General features: G+C 37.4%; 4 protein-coding genes across 4 annotated transcripts; 1 reads left to right on the top strand and 3 right to left on the bottom strand.

Annotated features, from left to right (window-relative positions):
* The first annotated feature begins 4564 nt into the window (after positions 1–4564).
* Positions 4565–8751, top strand: LOC121792857. The gene is made up of 8 exons (XM_042190977.1): positions 4565–4909; positions 5409–5549; positions 5687–5914; positions 6549–6756; positions 7045–7181; positions 7893–7973; positions 8140–8206; positions 8285–8751. The coding sequence occupies exons 1-8, from the start codon at positions 4602–4604 to the stop codon at positions 8582–8584; spliced, it is 1470 nt and encodes a 489-aa protein (XP_042046911.1). The 5' UTR covers positions 4565–4601; the 3' UTR covers positions 8585–8751.
* Positions 8752–8858: 107 nt separating this feature from the next.
* LOC121792858 (nudC domain-containing protein 2-like) lies at positions 8859–12552 on the bottom strand. The gene is made up of 6 exons (XM_042190978.1): positions 12425–12552; positions 12098–12201; positions 11874–12022; positions 11710–11758; positions 10268–10410; positions 8859–9148 (listed from the first exon to the last, which is right to left on the bottom strand). The coding sequence occupies exons 2-6, from the start codon at positions 12144–12146 to the stop codon at positions 9062–9064; spliced, it is 477 nt and encodes a 158-aa protein (XP_042046912.1). The 5' UTR covers positions 12147–12201; positions 12425–12552; the 3' UTR covers positions 8859–9061.
* A 1239-nt stretch (positions 12553–13791) lies between these two features.
* Positions 13792–15153, bottom strand: LOC121779924 (nodulin-26-like). Its single transcript, XM_042177400.1, has 5 exons — positions 15041–15153; positions 14744–14959; positions 14255–14464; positions 14103–14164; positions 13792–14005 (listed from the first exon to the last, which is right to left on the bottom strand). Exons 1-5 carry the CDS (start codon positions 15149–15151, stop codon positions 13792–13794), a joined length of 813 nt encoding a protein of 270 aa, XP_042033334.1. The 5' UTR covers positions 15152–15153.
* Positions 15154–17310: 2157 nt separating this feature from the next.
* On the bottom strand, positions 17311–20510 carry LOC121792856 (14-3-3 protein 7). The gene is made up of 7 exons (XM_042190976.1): positions 20351–20510; positions 19287–19593; positions 18989–19076; positions 18683–18792; positions 18069–18217; positions 17664–17698; positions 17311–17558 (listed from the first exon to the last, which is right to left on the bottom strand). Exons 1-7 carry the CDS (start codon positions 20415–20417, stop codon positions 17553–17555), a joined length of 762 nt encoding a protein of 253 aa, XP_042046910.1. The 5' UTR covers positions 20418–20510; the 3' UTR covers positions 17311–17552.
* Between the last annotated feature and the right edge of the window lie 1607 nt (positions 20511–22117).

Here is a 22117-nt window from a genome sequence, read left to right as displayed (position 1 = left end):
TATTTGTTGCTTGCAAATTGAGAATGTTTGAATATATATTGGGTTTGAATTAAGTTACTCTTCCCCAATTACTTAAAAAATAACAACTCGAAAAAATGAAACGTAAATAGCTTGACCGTATTTAAGCCGTTTAAATATGAAACCGCCTCAATATTTTCCCTCGCTTCACTTCAAAACTTGAGAGAGAGTAGAAGAGTAAAGATGGAGAAGATCGGCGAGGATCTGCAAACGGAGAAGCTTAAATCGCAGATCGACGAGGATCTGCAAACGGAGAAGCTGAAATCGCAGACTGCAATTCGTTGCGCGAAAGCTGCGATCCTTCTGTCTTCCCTCAAAAACGCCACAAATGCTTTAACCACCGATGTTCCCCAACTCCAGGTCTATTTCCTCTCTCACACACACACAACGATGTTTTAATGAATGCAATTCGATTTATGCGTATTCTTCTGATTCAAAATCGATTGAAATTCATTTTCAAAACATGATAGCATGAATCTAGTCTGTTTGTGTTTGGATTTGATGCGAAATGTGATATATCTCACACCGGAGTGAAAATAGGAGCTGATTGAGAATTTATTGATTTCAGAACGAATCGAAGATCGAGAAGTTGATGATCGATTTGGTGAAGGAGAAACAGAAGCTGAAGAAGTTAAGGCATTCGATCGGAATTTTAATCCTCTTTTACTTTTTAGTTCTGTTCATTTATCCAATCTTCCTCAAATTTCACTCACCTTTTGCGTCCTGAAATGGCTGTGTTTCACGCGATTTCTGCACAATCTCATTACTAATTCTCGATTAATTAGATTTATGAAGATTTATCTCGTATAGATTTCGAAGACCACGTTCAACCTTTTGAACTTGTGAGTGTTTTCTGTGTCATTCTCTCTCTGCTTCCGTTGATTACTGTTGCATTACTTTTGGGCTCTATTTAGGCCCAAAAAGTTTCTCTATAGCTCCCGATCCATTTAACATCATATACTCACAAGTTTTGATTTAGTGTAAACGTACAATTGTGAATTCGCTATGCAGAAAAAGTATAACTTTTTGATAAATAAATATACTTGTAGAATTGAAATACTATAAAGTAAAGTACTCCCTCCGTCCCAAGCTACTCGCACTTATTTCCTTTTTGGGCGTCCCAAGTTACTTGCACTCTTTCCATTTTTAGTAAAAATTTTCACCTACAGCCGTCATTTTTTACTTTCCTATACACTCATTACTTAATTTCCGTGCCGAAAAGGAAAGGGGCGAGTAGCCCGGGACGGAGGGAGTATTATTTTATCGTTGGCTGAAGATAAATATCCTTCTTTTTTGATTATTTAACTAGTTGAATTACTTTTTTTAATAACATATTAAATTATTCTTATTTTATTTTCTTTTCTCTTTTAAACTTTAATTCCTTTTCTTCACTTAACTCACTAAAAATAATTTTCTAAAATGTCATACCTAAAATAAATGATTAAGTTATAACAGAACTAATGGGTAACATGGAGTACTTTTTATGCACACGCAATATATAATAAATGCTACGTATTATTATTATTAGTAGTAGTAGTAGGTTTAAATGTTGTGTTATGTTTAATTTTCTACTATTAACTTAGTTCAGTAATTATTAGTATTGTAAAAAACTAAAAATTATTGCTGTCTACAGAGTTTTAGTACCACACGCTAACTGCCCACCCTACCCTACCCTACCATACACACGATAAATGGTCCATAACTAAAATTTCTATTACTAGGAAGAATAGTTTTGACATTTTGTTGAAAGGTAACATCACAATTTAGGTTAGTTCTTAATTCTAGTAGTATGTTCGAATCATTTTATTCTCAGATAAATAAGTGAATTAGAAAATAGTTCCAACAAATAAGCCTCAATGCAATTTATCTTTCTTGATTTAATTATTTAATCTTGATATGTCTTGCACTCTTTCATTATGTTCTAATATTAGTTTTACCAATAAATTAAGTAAGTTTTTCGTAGTTAAGACTAAATTAAGTCCCAATGCAGTTTATTTTTATAGGAGTATAAATGTAATAAACAATTCAACTGCCTAATCTGGGGTAATTACATGTTTCATACAAAATGTTTTACATTTGTTTCAATTTAGTACAAAAAGTATTAAGTTTACATATTTCATAGAAAAAGTTACATTAATGTAACAAAATAATACACTTCGTTAAGTCCCTACTAACACCGTTATTTCCAATTACATCATACATACAAAAAGTTTTATAAATGTTTCAAATTTGTACAAAAAGTTTTAAATTAAAACTTTCCTTAATTATTTCAAACACAGTTATTTTTATTACTCACAAAAATGAAAAACACATAGAAAAAAAATCACCACTCTTCACCATCAAATTTGCGAATTGCATTTTATTGTCGAAGCTTTCTCATGTAACAATTGAGAATACAACTAAAAAGATATTCAATCTTTTTTGTAAAAATTAAATATTGACTTATTGACTGTTTGAAGCTCAGATTAGTTATTTTGTAAATATGAAATATGGACTTATTTTATACAGTGTTCTATAAAAAATACAATAAAAAATAAAGTATATTGAGAAACATAATTTTTTTAAACCATGATCAATTGCTGGAAGAATAGATATTGACTGTTTTTTAGAGTGATAATTGTATTAAATCTCTAATTATTCTTTTATTATGATGATAAGTTGGATAAATTATAAACTAACTAACAATATTTAAAATATTTAACAGAATGTATTAATTTAAAACACTAAAGTAACTTTTTGTATGAAATATGTAAACTTAATACTTTTTATACTAAATTGAAACAAAGGTAAAATATTTTGTATGGAACGTGTAATTACCCGCCTAATCTACGTGTGACCCCCCCTAAGGGCATCCGCAACGCGGCGCGGAACCGTCCCGCGGTTCGTTCCGGAGGAACGAAACGCCAGCGCGACGCGTTGCGGCACGCCGTCCCGCCCCCGAACCGTTCCCATCGCGTCCCGTAACCCGTCCCTGCGAGACGCGAGACTGGCTGTCACGCCACGCGCCATGGCGACGTAGCGCGCCCCTGCGTCGTGCGTGACGCCCACTCGCCGGCCCGCGAGTGGGCATCGTCACGTGTTGAGGCAATAAATCTTTTTTTAAAAACAATTTGAATTTTAAAAAAAATAAAAAAAAAATAAACGGTAATATTACCTTTTTTTCCTTTTTAATTTTTTAATTTTTATTTTTTTACTCTATAAATACTCCTAATTCATCCTCATTTCACACACAACTACACATCTATTCTTCCTAAATCAACTTCATTTCTTCTCCAATTTTCATCTAAAATCTTATCAAAAAATGTCCGGCGACGGCAACTCCGGCGGTGGCGGCTCCGACGGATGGGATCTCAACACGTTTAACGATTGGGAGATCATGTATAACACACTGGGTGGTTCCGGTTCGTCGACGCCGGGCACCCTGGGTTCGGCGACGCCGGGTGGGTACCAACCACCCACTTTTGACGTGGATGCATACGCTCGTCCCTCCGCCCCGCGGTATTTGCAGGGATTATCCCAGATTCGGGAGGATTTCCCCGTTGAACCCACTCTGGGAGTAGGCCGAGGCGGGGGAGGAGGCCGAGGCTGGCGAATCTCCAGGGCGGAGTCGGAGGCGGGCGAGGAGGAGGGGGAGGAGGAGGAAGAGGAGAATTTAGGCCGGCATCCGTACAGCAACAACGAAACGATGGCGGTGTACAACGCCTGGATCACCGTCTCGTACGATTCCGTAGTCGGGAATCAACAACCCAACAAGTGCTTCTGGGAAAAGGTCACCGAGATCTACCATCAGATTAAGCCGAAAGGGTCCCGGAAGCGCACATATAAGATGCTCCGCTCTCACTTTGGCCGAGTCGACAAACAGGTCAAAAAATTTTGCGGCATCTACTCGACCGAAGCGGCGCACTACCAAAGCGGAGCTTCGGGAGCCGACATTCTGAGGGCGACTTTGCGCGTCTACAACCAGGACACCGGTAAACAATTCAAATGTGTTGATATTTGGCAGGTCGTCAAGGACGAGGAAATGAGGGTCGGCGATGTCCGCTCTAGCTCGGGCTCAACCTCAAAGCGCACGAAGCACACGGCGAGTGACCAATTCTCGTCTGGTGACACCGGTGAAGGCAGCGGCGGACAAGAGGGTGCACCTCGGAGTAGTTTTTTTATTTTCTTTAAATTTGTATTTTAAATTATGCAACGTTTAATTTTTTAGGATTTTAGTTGTGTGTTTTTTATTTTTTAAAATTTTAAGTTGTAATTTTTTTTATGTTGTGTGTTTTTTAATGAAGTGTGTTTGTTTTAATTGAATTGAGTTGGAAATAAAAATAAAAAATGAAATTGAATGAATAGTAATTTAAGGAACAGATAAGAAACGAATAAGGAACAGAGGGTGGCCGATTCCGTTCCTATTTAAGAAACGGAGCAAAAAAGTACAGTGGGGTCCGCAGGTTCCGTTCCTATTTAAGAAATGGAGCAAAAAAGTATAGTGGGGTCCGCAAATAGCAGTTTAACGAACGTATAGCAACAGCGGCCTAACTATTTGGCTCGATATTCCCAATCTCTCTCTCTAACACTCGAGTGCGACGGAGATGGTGGAATCCGGCGACGGAGGAGGGGAATACGGCTCCGCCGATGCGGCGGCGGATTGCACGTGCGGCTCCAGCGATTGCGCCGAGTGCTGTAGGCGGAGATCGTCGAGCTCGAGCCTGCCGTCATCTTCGTCGTCGTGCTCTCTGCTGAGCTTCGACTCCTATCCGGTTCAGGACTACGATAAGCCATGGAGAGTCTACACGGCTTCCGTTAAAGGATTCGCCATCGGCGCCGGACTTAAAGGCGGACTCGCGATTTTCGCTCTGCTCACTCGCCTCCGCCGCCGGCAAATGCTCCCCTCATCTAGGTAGTGTTTTTGAGCTTTGCTTTGTTAATTGATTGAATTATCTTCGCGATTTTTGGACAGATCTAAATTAGTATCCTCTCATTTAGGCTATATTCTGCTTACGCTAGTGGGGTTTGAGTTTATTTGCCTTGTTGCATTAGCGTTTATTTTCCTAAAATTAGGTTATTGTGTAAGTTCTGGAACCTGAATTAATTGTTGCAATACATCTATCTTTAGGAGCCTACTAAGTTATAATGTTGGTGTGAAATCAAATGTATAAAGGTGGCTTAAATTATGCATGGCACTGTTAAGGCTGATATTTCAAGAAATTCTAGATTGTGTTTTCCTTGAAGGTTTTAAAAAAGAGATTAATGTCTGAAGTTAAAAACTAACACACATGATATATGCTTTCTTGTTAGTTTGTTAGTTTGTTAGCTTGCATATATAATGTTTCATACATGAAGTAACTGAGGAACTTACTTCTTAACCAACACTCTGTGAATATGATTTTTCTTTTCAGGAAAGTAGAAATGACTACAGCTAGTGCAGATTTAATCATTGCTTTGAAGGAGACATTAAGATATGGACTGTTTCTTGGTACATTTGCGGGAACATTTGTTTCTGTGGATGAAATTGTTGCTGCTTTGGGTGGTCACAGAAGGCATGGTTTCATAAGCTTCATTATATTTCCATCTGAATATATATTGGTTACTTCATTAGTAGGCTTATTTATGTAAATAGTTCCATCTGTCAGATCTAATTCTGCATCTTTGGTTGTTGGAATTTCCTATTTATTAGGACGGCAAAGTGGAGGGCTTTGCTGGCAGGTGCAATAGCAGGGCCATCGATGCTGCTTACTGGGTTGAACACTCAACATACAAGCTTAGCAATTTACATTCTAATGCGTGCCACTGTTTTGGCTTCACGGTGTGGGATAAAAAGCAAGAGATTTGGTCGCATATGTAAGCCTCTTACATGGGCACATGGAGATATTTTTCTTATGTGTCTCTCTTCTTCCCAGATTCTGTAAGCTCTATTTCATACACAAAAGTTCTGTTCTGGTCAAGTTGTTAGTGCTTTATATGCATTTTTATGGAGTATGTGATATATGTCCCATCATTGATCATTTTTTAAATTGTTCTGGTGGGTAAAAATCAATTAGCAGCTAAAGCTTTGGTGTCTGCGAATGGTTTATGCTGCTTATATTGGAGTGTTACTCCTGGAACATTGACATGCAAAGTTGGTTTATTAGAATGATTGTGGTTGATGTCAAAGGTGAAGAGGGTATAATGAGCACATCTTTACTATTTCAATGCAGAGTTCATTGAGTTCACTTTTTCTGTAAAACCTTCACCATCGTAATTATTTAAGTTAGACCTAAAAAATAAGAGCTGAGAAGTTAAAATTGAAGTAGAAGCATGTCTGAAAAACTTATTTGATTAAATAATTGAGTTTAAGACATTTACAATATTTGTGGTTATAAACCTGCAGTGTGTGACAATCTGAAAGACCTTTCGAGTTTTTACCATTTCATGGTGACCCGGTTATGACAATGTTAAAAAAACCTAGAGGTCTTGATCTGATGTCCTTAAGTATACTAGCTAGTTCATTTTCCTATTGATATACTCAAAATGTAAAATATGGGGGAATTCTTTTTCAGGTCAGCTTACATTCTGAAGCAAGATAGTTTGCCCCAATCTTATAAATCGTTTCTCAATAAGCATGGGGCAAAGGCACCTGTCATCCTGAACGGTGTTAGAGATATTGCATGTGGTCTACCATTCACAAATTTGGATGCAATAGAGAAATACTACAAGTCCAACGGTGTTGATGTCAAACTAGATCCACAAATGAAAATACCTTGCTCGGTAGGTCAAACTACCTTAACTTGGTAAACTCCTTTTCTAGTACACTTTTGAATATTTGGTCCTTAAAATGCACATGTGCCCACATACACACATCCGTTCATTTCTGTAAATCTTACCAACCTAGTTTACTCTTGAAAAAAAGGACCATAATCATAGGCATTCTGCAAGAAGTGTCCCCATGAAAAATTACTTTTGCATGTTTTCACCAAAACATGGCCATACTGGATACTTCCATGTGAATACTTGTTCATTGCACCGATTTATTTGTAAAATATATTTTTTCTTCAGATTGTCCATGGGAACCAAGCATGTGGATCACATTTCTTTTCCTTTCTTCTTCAAGCTTATAAAAGAGCAGTACCAGTTTATCTTCCAGTCTATCTGATACCTGCCTTGATTGTGCATCGTCAAGGTCTCCTGAAAAGGTAATTCTTCTTCTTTTTATTAGCTCCTCTTTGATATGTAGTTCATTTGATGGCTAATTTAGATTCAGTCATGTGTAGGAGTTTCTTCTGTCTGACTGCCTGTTTGTTCAAGTAGTCCTCAATAATGAAATCATGCATGCTCTTCTATATGTAGTTTATTTGATGGCTAATTTAGTATCTTCTATCTGGGTTCATGTTTGTTCAAGTAGTCCTCATGAATAAAAGCATGCATGCTCTGTTAATCGGATGACTAAACTACTTGCACGAGTTTAATAAAAAATAATAAAATTAACGTAGAAAATGTTCTGGTAAACCTTGCCTTATTACATGCTCTGATATAATGTGCCATCTTATTCTAGCCTTTGAAACTCCATGTTGCTTTATGTTAAAACCCCAAAACAGCTCAATTTCAAATCCATTAGACTATACATGGAGGCAAAATTTCATATTAGCTGAACTTATTGGTTTCCTAATATATTGCTACGAACTGTATAACACGTTGGCTACAGCCTAGTATTTATATTTTCAATTAGAATATGTAATTTCCTCCACTCTATATTTCTGCATGATGTATCATGAAGCTATGTCGATCTTCTGTGTAGTATTTTTTAGTAGTAACTTCTTCAATTTGTCGATCTTCTGTGTGTTTTTAAAAGCATGGATACTTTTAAAAACTATTGCTGATATATCTTATGATTAAAAATTTTCCAGGCCTCACAATATTTTATGGAAAGGTATTCTTGGTACAGCCAGGTCAAGCTTGTTTCTCTCAATGTACTGTTCATCTGCTTGGTAAGGAGTGAATTCATGTTGTAATTTTATGTCGTCCACTCTTTTCAGACAAATGCCAATTTCAAATTATATAGAACTTTTCATTGGATCCCCTCTTTGTTTTTAATTTTGTTTTATTAGTTTGTGCTATAATTGTTGATTGTCGTGCTATGATATCTCCACTCAGGATATGGACATGCTTCCTGTTTAGGATCTTCAAGAGATGTAACATTCCCATGGTGGCAATGGGAACGGTAAATTTTCATTCGAGCAAGTACAGTTCTCAAAGTGAGAGTGAGCTTTTCTTACACTAAGCATTTTATTTGTAACAGTTTCCAACTGGTCTAGCTCTAGCAATTGAGAAAAAGAGCAGAAGGATCGAGATATCCCTGTACTGCCTCGCACGAGCAATCGAGAGCTTCTTCACGTGCATGGCTGATGCAGGGTACTTGCCTCACTCGAAAAGATTCAAAAGAGCCGACGTCTTGGTCTTTAGTATATCAACAGCAATTATCATGCACTGTTACGCCATGGAGAGAGACGTCTTCCGGTCAAAGTACCTCAACGTGCTTGACTGGGTGTTTGGCGTCCCTCTTCCGCGGTATGATACGACTCCACGCAAGAAGAAGTGATGAGTTGTTGTTGCAAACTTTAAGTTTCCATTTCTTGAAATTTTGTTGTAAAATTTTCTTACCCAATCTCGTTGGAGCAAAAGCTTGTTGCATACAATGGATGCCTTTTGAAGTTCAATTTAATTTTTATATCCCGCTGAACAACTTTCAGTGGGTTGATAGAATTATTTCCACTCTTTTTTACTAATTATGTCAGGTTCATCAAAAAAATCTTGATATATGACAAGAGAGGAAAAATGCTTTTACTGATGTGTTCCTAACATCATAAAGTGCCTTAACAAATGAGGAAATTTTATTTGGGAACTTAACAAGTGCTTGCACAGATCTTCGATCATAAGCATGGCTACAGCACGGTAAATATATAAGTTCAAACACAGATCTGAGAAGAAGTCGAGAACAATGGGTGTGAGAGGGATTGAGATTGCGTCCAAATAAGGATTATGCTGCTATATGTACACAATTTGAGACCGATGAGCATCAACCAGAACGGATCCCGCCCATGAAGGTCTTTGGGTCAGGGCAATTCCCACTGAACTGAGCTTGCGAGAAGTCAAAGCCCGGGTTCTGCAGAAAGATTACAGTGGAGGAGAAGCAAATGTGAGATTCAAGATGTTACAATTTGCTTATATGTGTTGATGGGGAACCAACCAAATCTTTCAGAATGCAGCACAAGAAGATTTTATGCAACGAGGTTTGCTATATAAAAGTTTCTATTACAGATCAGGAACTTAAGAAAACTAGCTATCACATGATTATCCAGAAAATTAGATAATACTCAAATGTCTTATACTCCCTCCGTACCATAAAAATATGTGCACTTTCCATTTTCGTTCGTCCCACAAAAATATGTGCATTTCATTTTTGGAAAGTAATATCAATTTATTAAAGTAGGTCCCACTATCCACTAAATCTACTTTAACTATCTGTTAAGAGTTAAGGCCGTCGATCCTATGCGAGCACGAGATGTGCTCGACAAATTGTCACACAGCGAACTCACACACCAACTATTTGATAAATTGCCCCAGCAAAATCACAAGAACTTTTGGGAATTAAACTCTCGGCTTTATTGACTGGAATGAAACGAACAATGATAAAGATAAAAACAATCCTCACAAAGGAGGCCTACAACATGGAATCGTCCTAAACCCGATCTCTCCAAGATGCTCTATATCTCTAAAAGAGCTCCTATTTATAGACTATATGGAAATTCAAATAAAACAACTAAAACAAATATGCAAAACAAAAATTGCCGAGATGTTTGTGCCTAGCCATATCTTCCAAATCTCTCTTGCTAATCTTCCGGATTTGTTGGCCAAACCACCTCCCGATCTCCTCTCCTGTAGACCCGCCAGTTCGTGTCACTATCATTCTTCTCCTCTCTCTTACTTTAACATATCATTCTTCTCATATCTCTTACTTTACCAATTTTATCTTAATTCCCGTGTCATCTCATCCGCCCATATTTTTATGGGACGGGGGGAGTAATATGGAACATTCAGGTGCAATTAATAATATGTAGTACTACTACTTAGTAAGTTGCACTGCACTACTGTATTTCATGCTAGAAATATATGAAAAACAAGTTATGACCTTTAACTGAAATATTACCAAAACATTCACCTTTCATCTATCAAACTATCAAAAGCTAAAAACTGGGTTGTTTTCGGTGAAGAATTGGTGTACCTCTTCTTGAAATCGTTGAAGCATGAGACGCCTCTGTTCGAGATCAGCAGCATATGGATCCAACTGGGCTTGGCCCATTATAGGTGAAGACCATGTCTGACCTTTGTCCCTCTTATGCAAGGTTATGTGCATTATATTGTCTTCTGCAAGATACCAATTTAAAAATACTGTTAAAGTCGTGCACTAGGAAACAAAGTCAATCATTAGCATATAATGATATCCAAACATGTATAGTTAACTACATTAATTTAGCATGACAATCAACTGAACCCATTCTCCCATGCTTTTGTGCACATAGCCACATATAGCGATATGGGAAATCGCAGGGCATTCCAGAACACACTAAATCCCCCCCCCCCAAGATCAAGACCTATAGCTTCGTTACATCAGACATTTTATGAGCATGTCAAAGTTTGGGCATGTACTTGTTGTCATAGGCTTCATTTCTAAGCATTGCAGAGACTTTTGGTCCAAATGAAAATGTTAGCATTGCATTCCATAATTGGAGTCAGATTTCTCAAATTCATAGATTCAAACTTATCCATATTCAACTATACTTGAGCAGTTAAATAATTACCAATCCTTTGAGAGTCTGAGACCTTACACTTGTTCTTCCAAAGATTACTGATTTCTAGAATCTTAAACTCTTGGTTTCTAATTAAAAAGATGCACAGCAAAAAGGATCTCAATAAAGTAGAAGTTACACTACCACATAACTAACTACATATGGCTTCTTCAAATGTTTCAAGATGTATTTTTTTGCCCAAAAAAAGGCATTCAATAATCAATCCTCAAGTCCTAAAATCTGGAAGATACTTTGTTCTATGCAATGTTATCAAATAGCGGATATGGCGGCGCCATGGCGCTATGGCATGGCGTTATGTGGTGGAAATGCTATAGCAACATGGCGCTGCCATAGCACCGCCATATCCGTCATTTGACAACATTGCGTGTGTACTGCATTTAGGAATGAGGCATTATGCAAGAAACATGGATGTTAGAGCTGTATTTTATGCTTTATTAATTGTTTCAAGAGTTTTAGATGTTATATTTTTGTTATTTTCCAATTTCTGAATTATGTATAAATAATAAGTATTATTTTATTTATTTAATTATTGACCGCCATATCCGCCATACTAATACGCCATATCACTGTGGCGGTTTTTGGGCGAACCGCCATAAGCCGCCATACGAGATTGATAACACTGGTTCTATGTTAACTTTGTACCACAGCACTAAAGCTATCAAGAAAAATTTATAAAGAAGCAACAAAGCTATCATACTCATCTATATTCTATGCCATGATTTCCCACGGAGAAACGACTTATCAATGTAGACTCACAGCCTCATCTACCTAAGTGGTATCCTATAAACTTGCCCTAGAAAAAAACTAAAACTGATGTCTTCCTTTAAGTAAAAAACAACTGGGCACAAGAACATACCAAGAGTCCAAAAGGAACAATCCGTCTTCACCGGGAAAGCAAGGTCGTGCTGCAATTCATCAATGACGGAAACGAGACAAAATCACTCTCAGTCACTTAATACAGCTAACAAGTCACAAAAAGAAATGGGACAAATTTTCCAAGAAAAAGGCACAAAACCATACATTAAGGTAGGGCGGATTCCCTTTGATCCCAACTTCAACATGCTTGGGATCAATTTTGCAGTGAAATAACTTCTTCGGAACGTTAGGTGGAAGCTCAATGTACATATTCACCTCTTCCAGAGTTTGATCCCAGTCGAACACCTTTTGCCCTAAACACCAACAATTCCATAAGTTCATTCATCATCAGATCTAGATAGAAAAATTACTGTTCAAGAAATGATTACCATTGTGAATGTAGCTGTGGCTTTTCTCAGGAGCTAATTTCTCGGCCATTTCTTTTGTGTTTTTGATCGGAGCTTCTCTCTCTCTCGCCTATACGCTGTTAGCTCTGGAAATTTGATCAATCAAAATTTTCTACCTCAGCAATCCAGACAATCAAGTAACAGTAAAAGGCGAGCACAGTATTGAAAATTTACAGCAAATTTTGCATTAATGCGATATTAGTATTATTTTCAGATATGGATTTGCTCAATTCCTGAAAGGCAGCTGAAACTCAGAAAAGTGGGGGGACGGATTAAGTAATTGAAAAAAATCGCCACAATTATACGAACCAGAAAATTTCACGAACACCGTTGAAATTAAGCTAAAACGGCGAGGTTACGTCGGCGGTGGCGGTGGCGGTGGCGGTGGCGGCAAGGCGGAATTTGGTATTGTGTGATTCGAAGTGAGAGATTGGGGCTTTGATTACAGAATTTAGGATAAATTTCATTTAGACCCCATGACATTCGATTATATACATTTGACACCTATACTTATTGTGTTAATACAATGAGTTCCCTAAGGTTTAGTTTATAGCAAAAACAAACTAAACCATTTCAAATTACTCCTACTATTATTTTCCGTCATTTATTTTAAAATTCTAATTTTGTTTACACGAAAATGATTACATTATTATTGGTGTTATTTCATACTAATTCTATTTTGCTTTGCTTTGCTTTGCTTTTCAATACAATATTGGAAATAACACATTAAAAAATTCTATAATTCTTTTTCTCCTCTCCTCTTACCAATAGAATTTACTATGGAGTATGTTGGGTATCGGTGGTGCACACCCGAACTCCACATTAGTATGATATTGTCCGCTTTGGGCGAAGCCCTCACGGTTTTGCTATTGGGGGTACTCCCCAAAAGGCCTCATACTAATGGAGTTGGGATAGCCCATTTATATGCTTGCAACTCTTGTTCATTCTCCGATGTGGGATATGGTTTGCTTCACCACAATCCTCCCCTCAAACCAAGACCACCAGACCAAGACCACATGTCTGTGCCCCATGTTACAGGTCACCAGGTCACCACAGGTCTTGGTCGAGCTCACGCAGAGACATCGGAGAACTTGCAAGCGCAACCCACCGAACCCCGAGCCACACAGGCCCAGCCCCTGAATCAGGGCTCTGATACCACTGTTGGGTCCCGGTGGTGCACACACCCGAACTCCACATTAGTATGATATTGTCCGCTTTGGGACAAGCCCTCACGGTTTTGCTCTTGGGGTATTCCCCAAAAGGCCTCATACTAATGGAGTTGGGATAGCCCATTTATATGCTTGCAACTCTTGTTCATTCTCCGATGTGGGATATGGTTTGCTTCACCACAGAGTACATAATAAATTTGGTGCTAAACTATGGTTTTATAAATGTGGTGAACTTTAAAAAATGATTCGAAAAGTCATAATTAAAATATCGTTTTTACCCTTTTTTATAGCATAAGTATACTCATTTTTTTTGGTAAATTTAAGAAAATCCCCCGAAACGAACACAAACATGTTAGCTTGATACGAAATTATACGAATGTAACATAATTTTATAGTGCCATGAATACAATGACGCTTGACACTAATCCATTTATTTATTGTGTGTTTAAAAATTGTGAGTATTGTTGCGTATTTAGTTGCTTTAATCTCTAGAGTTACAAAAAATATTTAAAGTTGAGGATGATATAGATGATTGTGGACACTCTTAACTCTAGTATTTTGTGATTGTGATTGTAATGGGCGCAACAAACTATATATGAGACTCGCAGCCACTCCACCAAGGAGGGGAGCTATAACATACACCCATTGATTCTTGTACGCTCCAATGGTTATTGCAGGGCCTAGGCTTCTTGCCGGGTTCATCGAAGCTCCGGTTATCGACCTACATGTAAAATTGGGTTTATTCACTTTATAGTCTCTCTACTTCTATTGCAGCTAATTCCAGGGTGTTCTTGGAATTATGGTATCAACATGCTTACCCTCCGATGAGAGCGTTGAGCAGCAACGCGCCCCCGATTGCAACTCCACATAATGCGTTATTCTGTCATTCATTGAATTTTCATGTTTAGGGTTTATAATTTGTGACTGGAAAAATATAAAGTAAAAAAAAAAGAGCGGGTGAAAAATGTACCGCTCTGTCGTCTGAAGCAACTCCGAAAATGGTGAAAATAAGTATGAAAGTGAGTATGAATTCCCACACAATGGCTTCGAGATCGGAGGTTGAAGTCGGAGAGTATTGTGTTAGCATTGGCACAAAGTTTATTTGGTGTCTAAATAGTAGTCTTAGTGTAAAAGATGCAAGTGTTGAGCCAAATAACTGAGACAACACATAGATAGGAACCTGCGAAAATCGAATTTGAGTTGGAAAAATATTGATTCATAAATCAATGTGCTAAGTCACAAGACATCTTATAGATTTCAGTCTCGCTTAAAAATCCTATGTTTAGGAGATCTAAGATTCCAATATCAATTTCTCACTTACCGAATTAAAATATTATTCTATTCGTCTCATTTTAGTTGACTTGTATTCGTTTTATGAGTGTTCCATTAAACATAAGTTATAGTATCTGGTAAATAGTCGTGCTAAAAAAGAAATAGGTAAGTGAAGTAGGACACTTACTTGGACGAAGGGTAATCTGCGCGCCACTGCAAACGCGACAGTGACCGCAGGGTTGAAATGGGCCCCGGAGACGTGGCCGACGGCGTAGATCATGGCCATCAAAGCAAGTGCAGGGATGAACGCGGCTGCCAGTGCCGTTGTGTCTTCTCTGTAGACTAGAGCGGCCCCACAGCCCGCGAATACGAAAACGTACGTGCCCACAACTTCGGCTATAATCTGCATAACACAAACAAGAATCAGTCCCTTTGCAAACAACAAAGTCTTGTTATAGAACATAGATGGTGTTAAGAGAGGCACCTTTTGGAAGTGAGATGGGGTTAGTGGTTGATGGTGTTTAGGTGGTTGGATATCTGCAGGCATAGTGTGTGGGGAGTTAATGCTGAAAATAATGGAGGGAGAGTTGGCCATTGTTAAAGCTACACGATTTGGCTAAGTAATATTTATTGCCTTCGATTTGCTTATGCAGTTTGGGGATATTTATAAGTAGTGGATTTGTTTGTTAGTTTAAGGTGAATCCACATGTGGAGACAGAATTTTTTGTCTAATGTTATTTTGATAGTTATAGCTAAAATGTATTGGTCATAAAAAATTGTACTACTAGTACACTAGTTCAATATAAACTTTAGCTGAAATTTGATATTTTTTACAAACTTAAAAAGTGTTCGCAGAATTCATGATGTAGTGTAGTGAATTTTCAAAGATTTGCAATTCCGCCAAAATTTGGGAGGAAATTATAAACACAAGTAACGCACACAACGGCGTCGCTTACACACATTAAAAACAACGTCATTTCTTGCATTGGTTGATTTGTCCAACTACGTTCTTCGATGTGCCACATCAAATTCAATTTAAGAAAAAATCGAACTTGTGAGAAATTTCCTGCAAGACATAAATTCATGATATTAACTAGTAGTAGTAAATTTTAAGTTCACTCGAACACTAAATTTCAATCAAAATTTATGATTTTAGGAAACATATCCTCATAAGTTATCATTAAAAATTTATTAGCAGGCGCAACGGTCTTGTTTTTCATGTAGTTACATAGTACAAAACTTCTTATTAGGGAATCATAGCATGGCATCAAGATTATACTCACATTGTAAATTTTGTTTCTTACTCTAGACTCTAACATATTGTCAACAAATCTAGTGAGTATCTTAGTTCCAATTAGCAATATTTTGGCCGGCACAACTTAGAAAGTACTGATTGGAATATTTTGCGTCACGTTTACCATTTCTCCAATATTTGAATTTCAATATACTATAAATTGTCTTTCATCGAATGAGCCGAGCATAAAAGAATGAGATTCCAAGAATAATTAACAACCTAATATTTTACTCAGTGATTTGCATCGAATGTCATATTAGTTGGTTTTAGCGAGCAATGTTCATTCATATAAAAGTAGTACTATCAAATAATCGGCATTTTTGTGCAATTGCAACAACAATTCGCATCAACAAATTGAATTTACTCGAGATTAAATCAAACTATCTAGTCCCAGTCCTATTCCTATACGGATAAAAAAATAAAATAAATATGATAATTATAAAAGCAACTCTCAAAGTAGTTACAAAATGGGCCCATGAACTCATTCAAATGAGGCCCAGCCCACTCTACACCAAAACCCTAGAATTCAATGCCCTTTATAATCCCTCCTCTCTCTCTCTCCACTCACCAGCACCACATTCCATTTTGATTTTTTGCATTTGATTGTTTTAGATTTTGAAAGAATTGCCTCTTCTTTCGGCTGCAAGGGAGCTGAGATTATCTTCGATGATCGATTTCCTGATGGCTTTGTTCTGGAGGCATAGATTTAAATTCAATCAAAGCGTTAGATAACCCACTTCTTTTTTTGCTCAAGTTTTGGGTTCGCTCGCTCTGCTACATTTTTTTTATTTAAGAATACTTTGGTTATTTCCTTTGCGTATTGCTTTTTGAAAAAAAATCTAACCTCAATTGTTTGGATTATTCGAAACAAAAATATCGTTCCAAGCATTTTTTATTTCACCAAAATGCTTATGTGTTTAATAATCCATATATTTTCATATTCTGTAAAAATCATTAATAGTATATTTTTTTACCATTTGAAGAAAGGCAAAATAATAATAACAATAATAATAATATTACTGATAATATTATTGCAATTACAAATTTTGCATTTCAAGCTGAAAACACTCTCCTGTTTTCCTAATAATAATCCCTAATGGTATGTACTGCCCCAAGTTTAGAACTTCAAATGCCTAATGGTTTGTAGGGAAATAAATGACTGAAATTATACTCCTAAAAACCAGTTTTGATGGTGAAGAGGAGATGAAGAATTATTGAATAATGTGCAACTCCAAAAATAAACTGAAGTAGAGACATTTAGACTGTCTACAAATTCTTTTCGTAGATAGAAATGACGATTTGAGGCAATTAATGGACTACTATTTGACTGTCTATAAACTCTGCATCCTAACCAAACAATTTGGAAATTTATCTCCAGTTTTAGTAGTACCTCTCTAAACGTCTCTTACTAACGTACTACTACTACTACTAAACAGACTCTTTAAATTTGAACCAGTTTGTAGTAAGAAATCGAACTGAATCCAGTTCATGCTACATTTTTCAATCAAATTGGTTGTTTCAAGATTTAATATCTTGTAATAATGCTGAGTTGAAATTAAGGAGAAAAATGGCAGTAGGAACTTATACAAGAAAAATCATGATCGCAAGTAGTTTAGTGTCTTGCCATTTTAAAACAAGTTAACAATCATGAGGTCTTAGCCATTTCCACAACGTTTCTTTTTTTGCACCACGTTTCCAAGCTCTAGCTCTGTATAGTTTGGTAAAAACAAATAAATGATGTTAAGGCCAAAACAAAAGCAGGAAATGAATGATTTGAAAAAAAATACACAAAGTTCAAGCAAACAAAGTTTACCTCTGCTTGAATCTCGTCGCCCTTGGATTGCTCACCTGCACCATATAAACAAGATGACGATGACAATGAGAAACATGTTGGACAATTTCTATTTTCTACTACCTCCGTCCCAATCAAGAAGACCAACAAATTTAAAAGCAAAGATAAACATCTTGAATGAGACGGATATAATATTTTTCATTACATCTAAACAAACACAATATTGATAAAAGATCTTCTTGGGATGAAATTGGTCTACTGAAACTCGTCGAAGACTAGGATGAGAATCATATATGATCCTCTTGGGATGAAATTGGTCTACTGAAACTCGTCGAACTTGTAAAACTGGATCATACATGGTTGTTTTTTTTGTAAAAATGCAATGCAATACAAATTTAAGGGTAGTGTTGGAAGAAAAGATAATACCTCCCTCTTCTGGAAGATCTGAGGTCCACAAGGTAAGATTGTCCCTTAGAAGCTGCATGATGAGAGTGCTGTCTTTGTAGGATTCTTCATTGAGGCTGTCGAGTTCTGCTATAGCTTCATCAAAGGCTTGTTTCGCAAGGTGGCAAGCCCTGGCAGTGGTAATATTCATGTTAATACCAACCAATCAGTAGGGAAACAATGATCAAAATGGAGAGTGTCTAATCCATACTATCTGTGAAAACATGACAACAGTGATTAATATCTTAGGCACAGATTCATCCCTTTCTACTGACAGATTTAGGTTTACCAATATAGGAGTATAGCAATATAGCATGCACATCGGAATCTTGAATGAGGAGTAATAATAACTTCCCATATTTTACATACAAAATTCATTTTATATTATTATTAACATTGTTCTTAGTTTGCAATGAGACTACATGATTTTCCAGGACTCAGGATGGCACACGACTGTTAAATTTTCTTAATAAATTTACCTCAACTTTCCTTTTAAAGTAGCTTACTAGTGCATTAAAACATAGAATGATCTACTCATGGCAGAGAGAGAGAGAGAGAGAGAGAGAGAGTGAGAGAGAGAGAGAGAGCATGCACACCTCTCAGGGGAATTCAAAATCTCATAGTAGAAAACAGAGAAGTTAAGGGCCAACCCAAGCCTAATTGGATGTGTAGGAGCTAGGTCAGTGGAAGCAGCACTAGTGGCAGCCTGAAATGCAAAATTAAGTCCTCAAATTACAAATCATGTTATATAACAAAGTAAAAGGAAAACCTATGCTATCCACTTAAACATAAAATAAACGAATTGGTGAGTCCAATGGAATTATTTATCTAGCAGTTACTGAATAGCAACACAAAAAAAAAATTGAACAAAAGAAGAGAAAAGGTAAAGTTATAAAACTAACTTCGTATGCCTTGAGTGACTGGTCTGCTGCCTCTTTACGATCATCTGTACCCTTGAATTCAGCTAGATAGCGGTAATAGTCTCCTTTCCTTAACAAATTAGAAAAAAAAATTTTAAGCAAAAAGCAACCTATTAAACAAAATAATAACCAAATTCCAAGTGATTACAATATTAGAATGAAAGCAAAGTCGGCTTAGTGAAAAGTATGGGTGCTGTTACTTAGACGTCAGATTTGATAGTGAGGAGAGGCAATTTCGGGTGGGGGGCTTTAGACATAAAGCCTGGAAAAATGAACTTACATTTTGTAATAAAAAACAGACGACTCTCCTGTTGTAGAAGATGGAAGTAGATGGTCATCAATCACGGCGAGTATGTCCATGCATATCTTAGTGAGTTCATCTTCAACCTGTTGTCTGTAACTCTTTATTCTCTTCACATTCTGTTCATGCCCCTTACTTTCCTCTTTTTGTTCAATGGAAGATAAAATCCGCCAGGATGCCCTTCTTGCACCGATAACATTCTTGTACCCAACTGAAACCAAGTTCCTCTCCTCGACAGTCAGTTCAACATCCAATCTCGCAACTTGTTTCATTGCTTCCACCATTTCTGGAAAACAAATTGCGAACAAATATTGATGGTCATCACACAAGCAAGAAAAAACATAACCAGTGAAGTTCAGCAACACTTGAAAAATGCAAATGAAATAAAATACTGTGCCCTAAGATTTTGAGTCAACATTTCTACACAAAATGAGGTACATCCACATTAAAGCTAAAGCTAATTAAGGTGACAATACATTTATTATTCTACTTAATGAACCACCTAAAGTTTCTACTCTGTCTAGGCTGATAATAAGACTCTTGGTTGAAAAGCATACACACAAGTTCAGGAATCAAAATTCATAATCCCGTATGAATCCCTCTGATAACCTGACATAACACTGAATATGTCTACAACTCAAAACTTCCTTGGACAATACATTAATCTCAAACGAAATGACTTGGTCAATCTAAGAAAAAAAATTCCAATAGATCACTGCCCATCCACGAAACAAACTAATCAAAAACAGTTTTTCCCGCTAGTAGCAAACATCAATTTATGACAAATAAATAAACAAATAGAGCTGGTCTACTCTAAATCACACCGATAAAATCAACAACAAGCCAGAATCCCCAATCAAAATCAACTAAAAAATCATCAGAATTGGCTTAACATAACAGAAATGACTCAGATCGGAAATTGACCGAAACAATCACACGCTGAAACCGCGACAAAATAGCATAACGATCCATCAAAACAACAGACAACATTTCTACTTCAAAAACACCATCAAAATAAAAGAAAACGAGCGCGAGAAGTTTACCATCGTATCTCTCTGCTTGCTCAGCGAGCCTGGCCAAGTAAACTTGCTGCTCTCTCTCCTTCTCCATTTCTCTCTCTCTCTCTCTCTAGACTCTAGCGTGGACAAAGCGAATTGCACGATCTTCTCTCTCTAGAAAGAGACGATTTTGTGGCGGTGTTAACTGTATTTCTCGAGCTCAAGCGAGAAAAACTAGGTAATTCATCTCAGCCGTTGGTTTCTAGGATTGAGCAAGCCCATAGCCGTTGGATCCAAATGTCAAACTGACTCTTTGACCTCAGTCGCATTTTGGCGCATGCGCTTTCCGATCTAAGTAATTTATTGCTGATTCAGTGATTTGTCATCGATGACTCATCACAAAAAAAATCGACATTAGAGCATTAGAGCATTCACAACGGAGGTGGCCCAACCCGCATCCGTCCGCGCCGCTGGCACGAACGTGTCTCGCCGCTACTGCGCTCGCGCCGTTGGCACGGCGCTGCTCGATGCATCGAGCAGCGCCGTGCCAGCGAGCAGGACACGTGGCGCGCGGCGATTGGGCAACGACATAGACGTTGCCTTTGAATTTTTTTAAATTAAAAATCGGTTTTTAATTAAAAAAATCGATTAAAAATAAAAAAAAAATCACTTTCCAAAAAAAATATATCCGTTTATTACCATTTTTTACCACTTTTTAATTTTTTATTTTATTTTTTCCCCCAAAAAATACACACTTTCATCTATAAATACCTCACTTTCACACCCAAAAATTCAGACGTGCAAGGAAGGAAGGAAGAAGGCGGCGGCCGACCGTCGTCGCGCCGCGACTCCATCTGCCCCCGCTCCCTAACCCCCTCCCTATGCGCCACCTCCACCCCCGAACAACTCGCTGTGGATGCTCTTAGGCCAACTCAATATGGCCGATAGGTCAACTATGACCCCCACGCAACTTCAAACGCACGAGACCATGATATTGGGTCTCCAAAAATAATTGGGGTTAGTGCCGGCGGATGAGTAGTCTTCCTCGGGTAATATTAGCCAATAATTATGTAATTTTTAATTTTTAGGAGTATAATTATGTAATTTTTAGTTTTTAGTATTTTAATTATGTAATTTTTAATTTTTAGGATTTTAATTATGTCTTTTTTATTTTATTTGTAATTTGTAATATTTGTTGTGGTTTTTTAATGAATTTTAATATTATGGAAATGTTTTTGTTTAATTGAATTTTAAATTGAATTGTGCTCGTACTTGCGGAAGAGCACAACTGTGGGTGTTGTGCTCTTGCCAGAGAGCAGGCATTAATAGTGGCACCGGGCCCACAACCGTGCTCGCTGGCAAGAGCACGGTTGTGGATGCTCTTAGCGCCGGTGGGGATGTCCGCCCGCGGCGGACATCCCCACGGACATCTCAAAAACACCTCCCGCAACGTCATACGGACGTTCTACTGCGGATGCCATCTCGTTCGAACATCCCACTGCACAATGGAGGACATCCCCAAGGACATCCCGACGGACTTCCCACAATAATAAAAATTCACAAATTAAACAATTTCCGGAATTAAACAATTTACGGAATTAAAATTTCGACACAAATAGGAAAAAAAATCCATTAAATAAAAAAAAAGAAAAATACATTTCACCAAATTAAAAAAAATACATTTCAATAATTAAAAACTACATCAACCACGATCCATCCGTTGCCATACTTCTTCAATAATATCATTCTAGAGTCGAACATGAGCTTGTTTTTGGCGCATGTCGGCAAATGCACGGACTCGATCGACTTCGT

Source organism: Salvia splendens, chromosome 2 (assembly GCF_004379255.2).
Source record: "Salvia splendens isolate huo1 chromosome 2, SspV2, whole genome shotgun sequence".
Classification (NCBI taxonomy): domain Eukaryota; kingdom Viridiplantae; phylum Streptophyta; class Magnoliopsida; order Lamiales; family Lamiaceae; genus Salvia; species Salvia splendens.
Note: the sequence above shows the minus strand (reverse complement) of the source record. Positions and strands in the feature narration are given on the sequence as shown.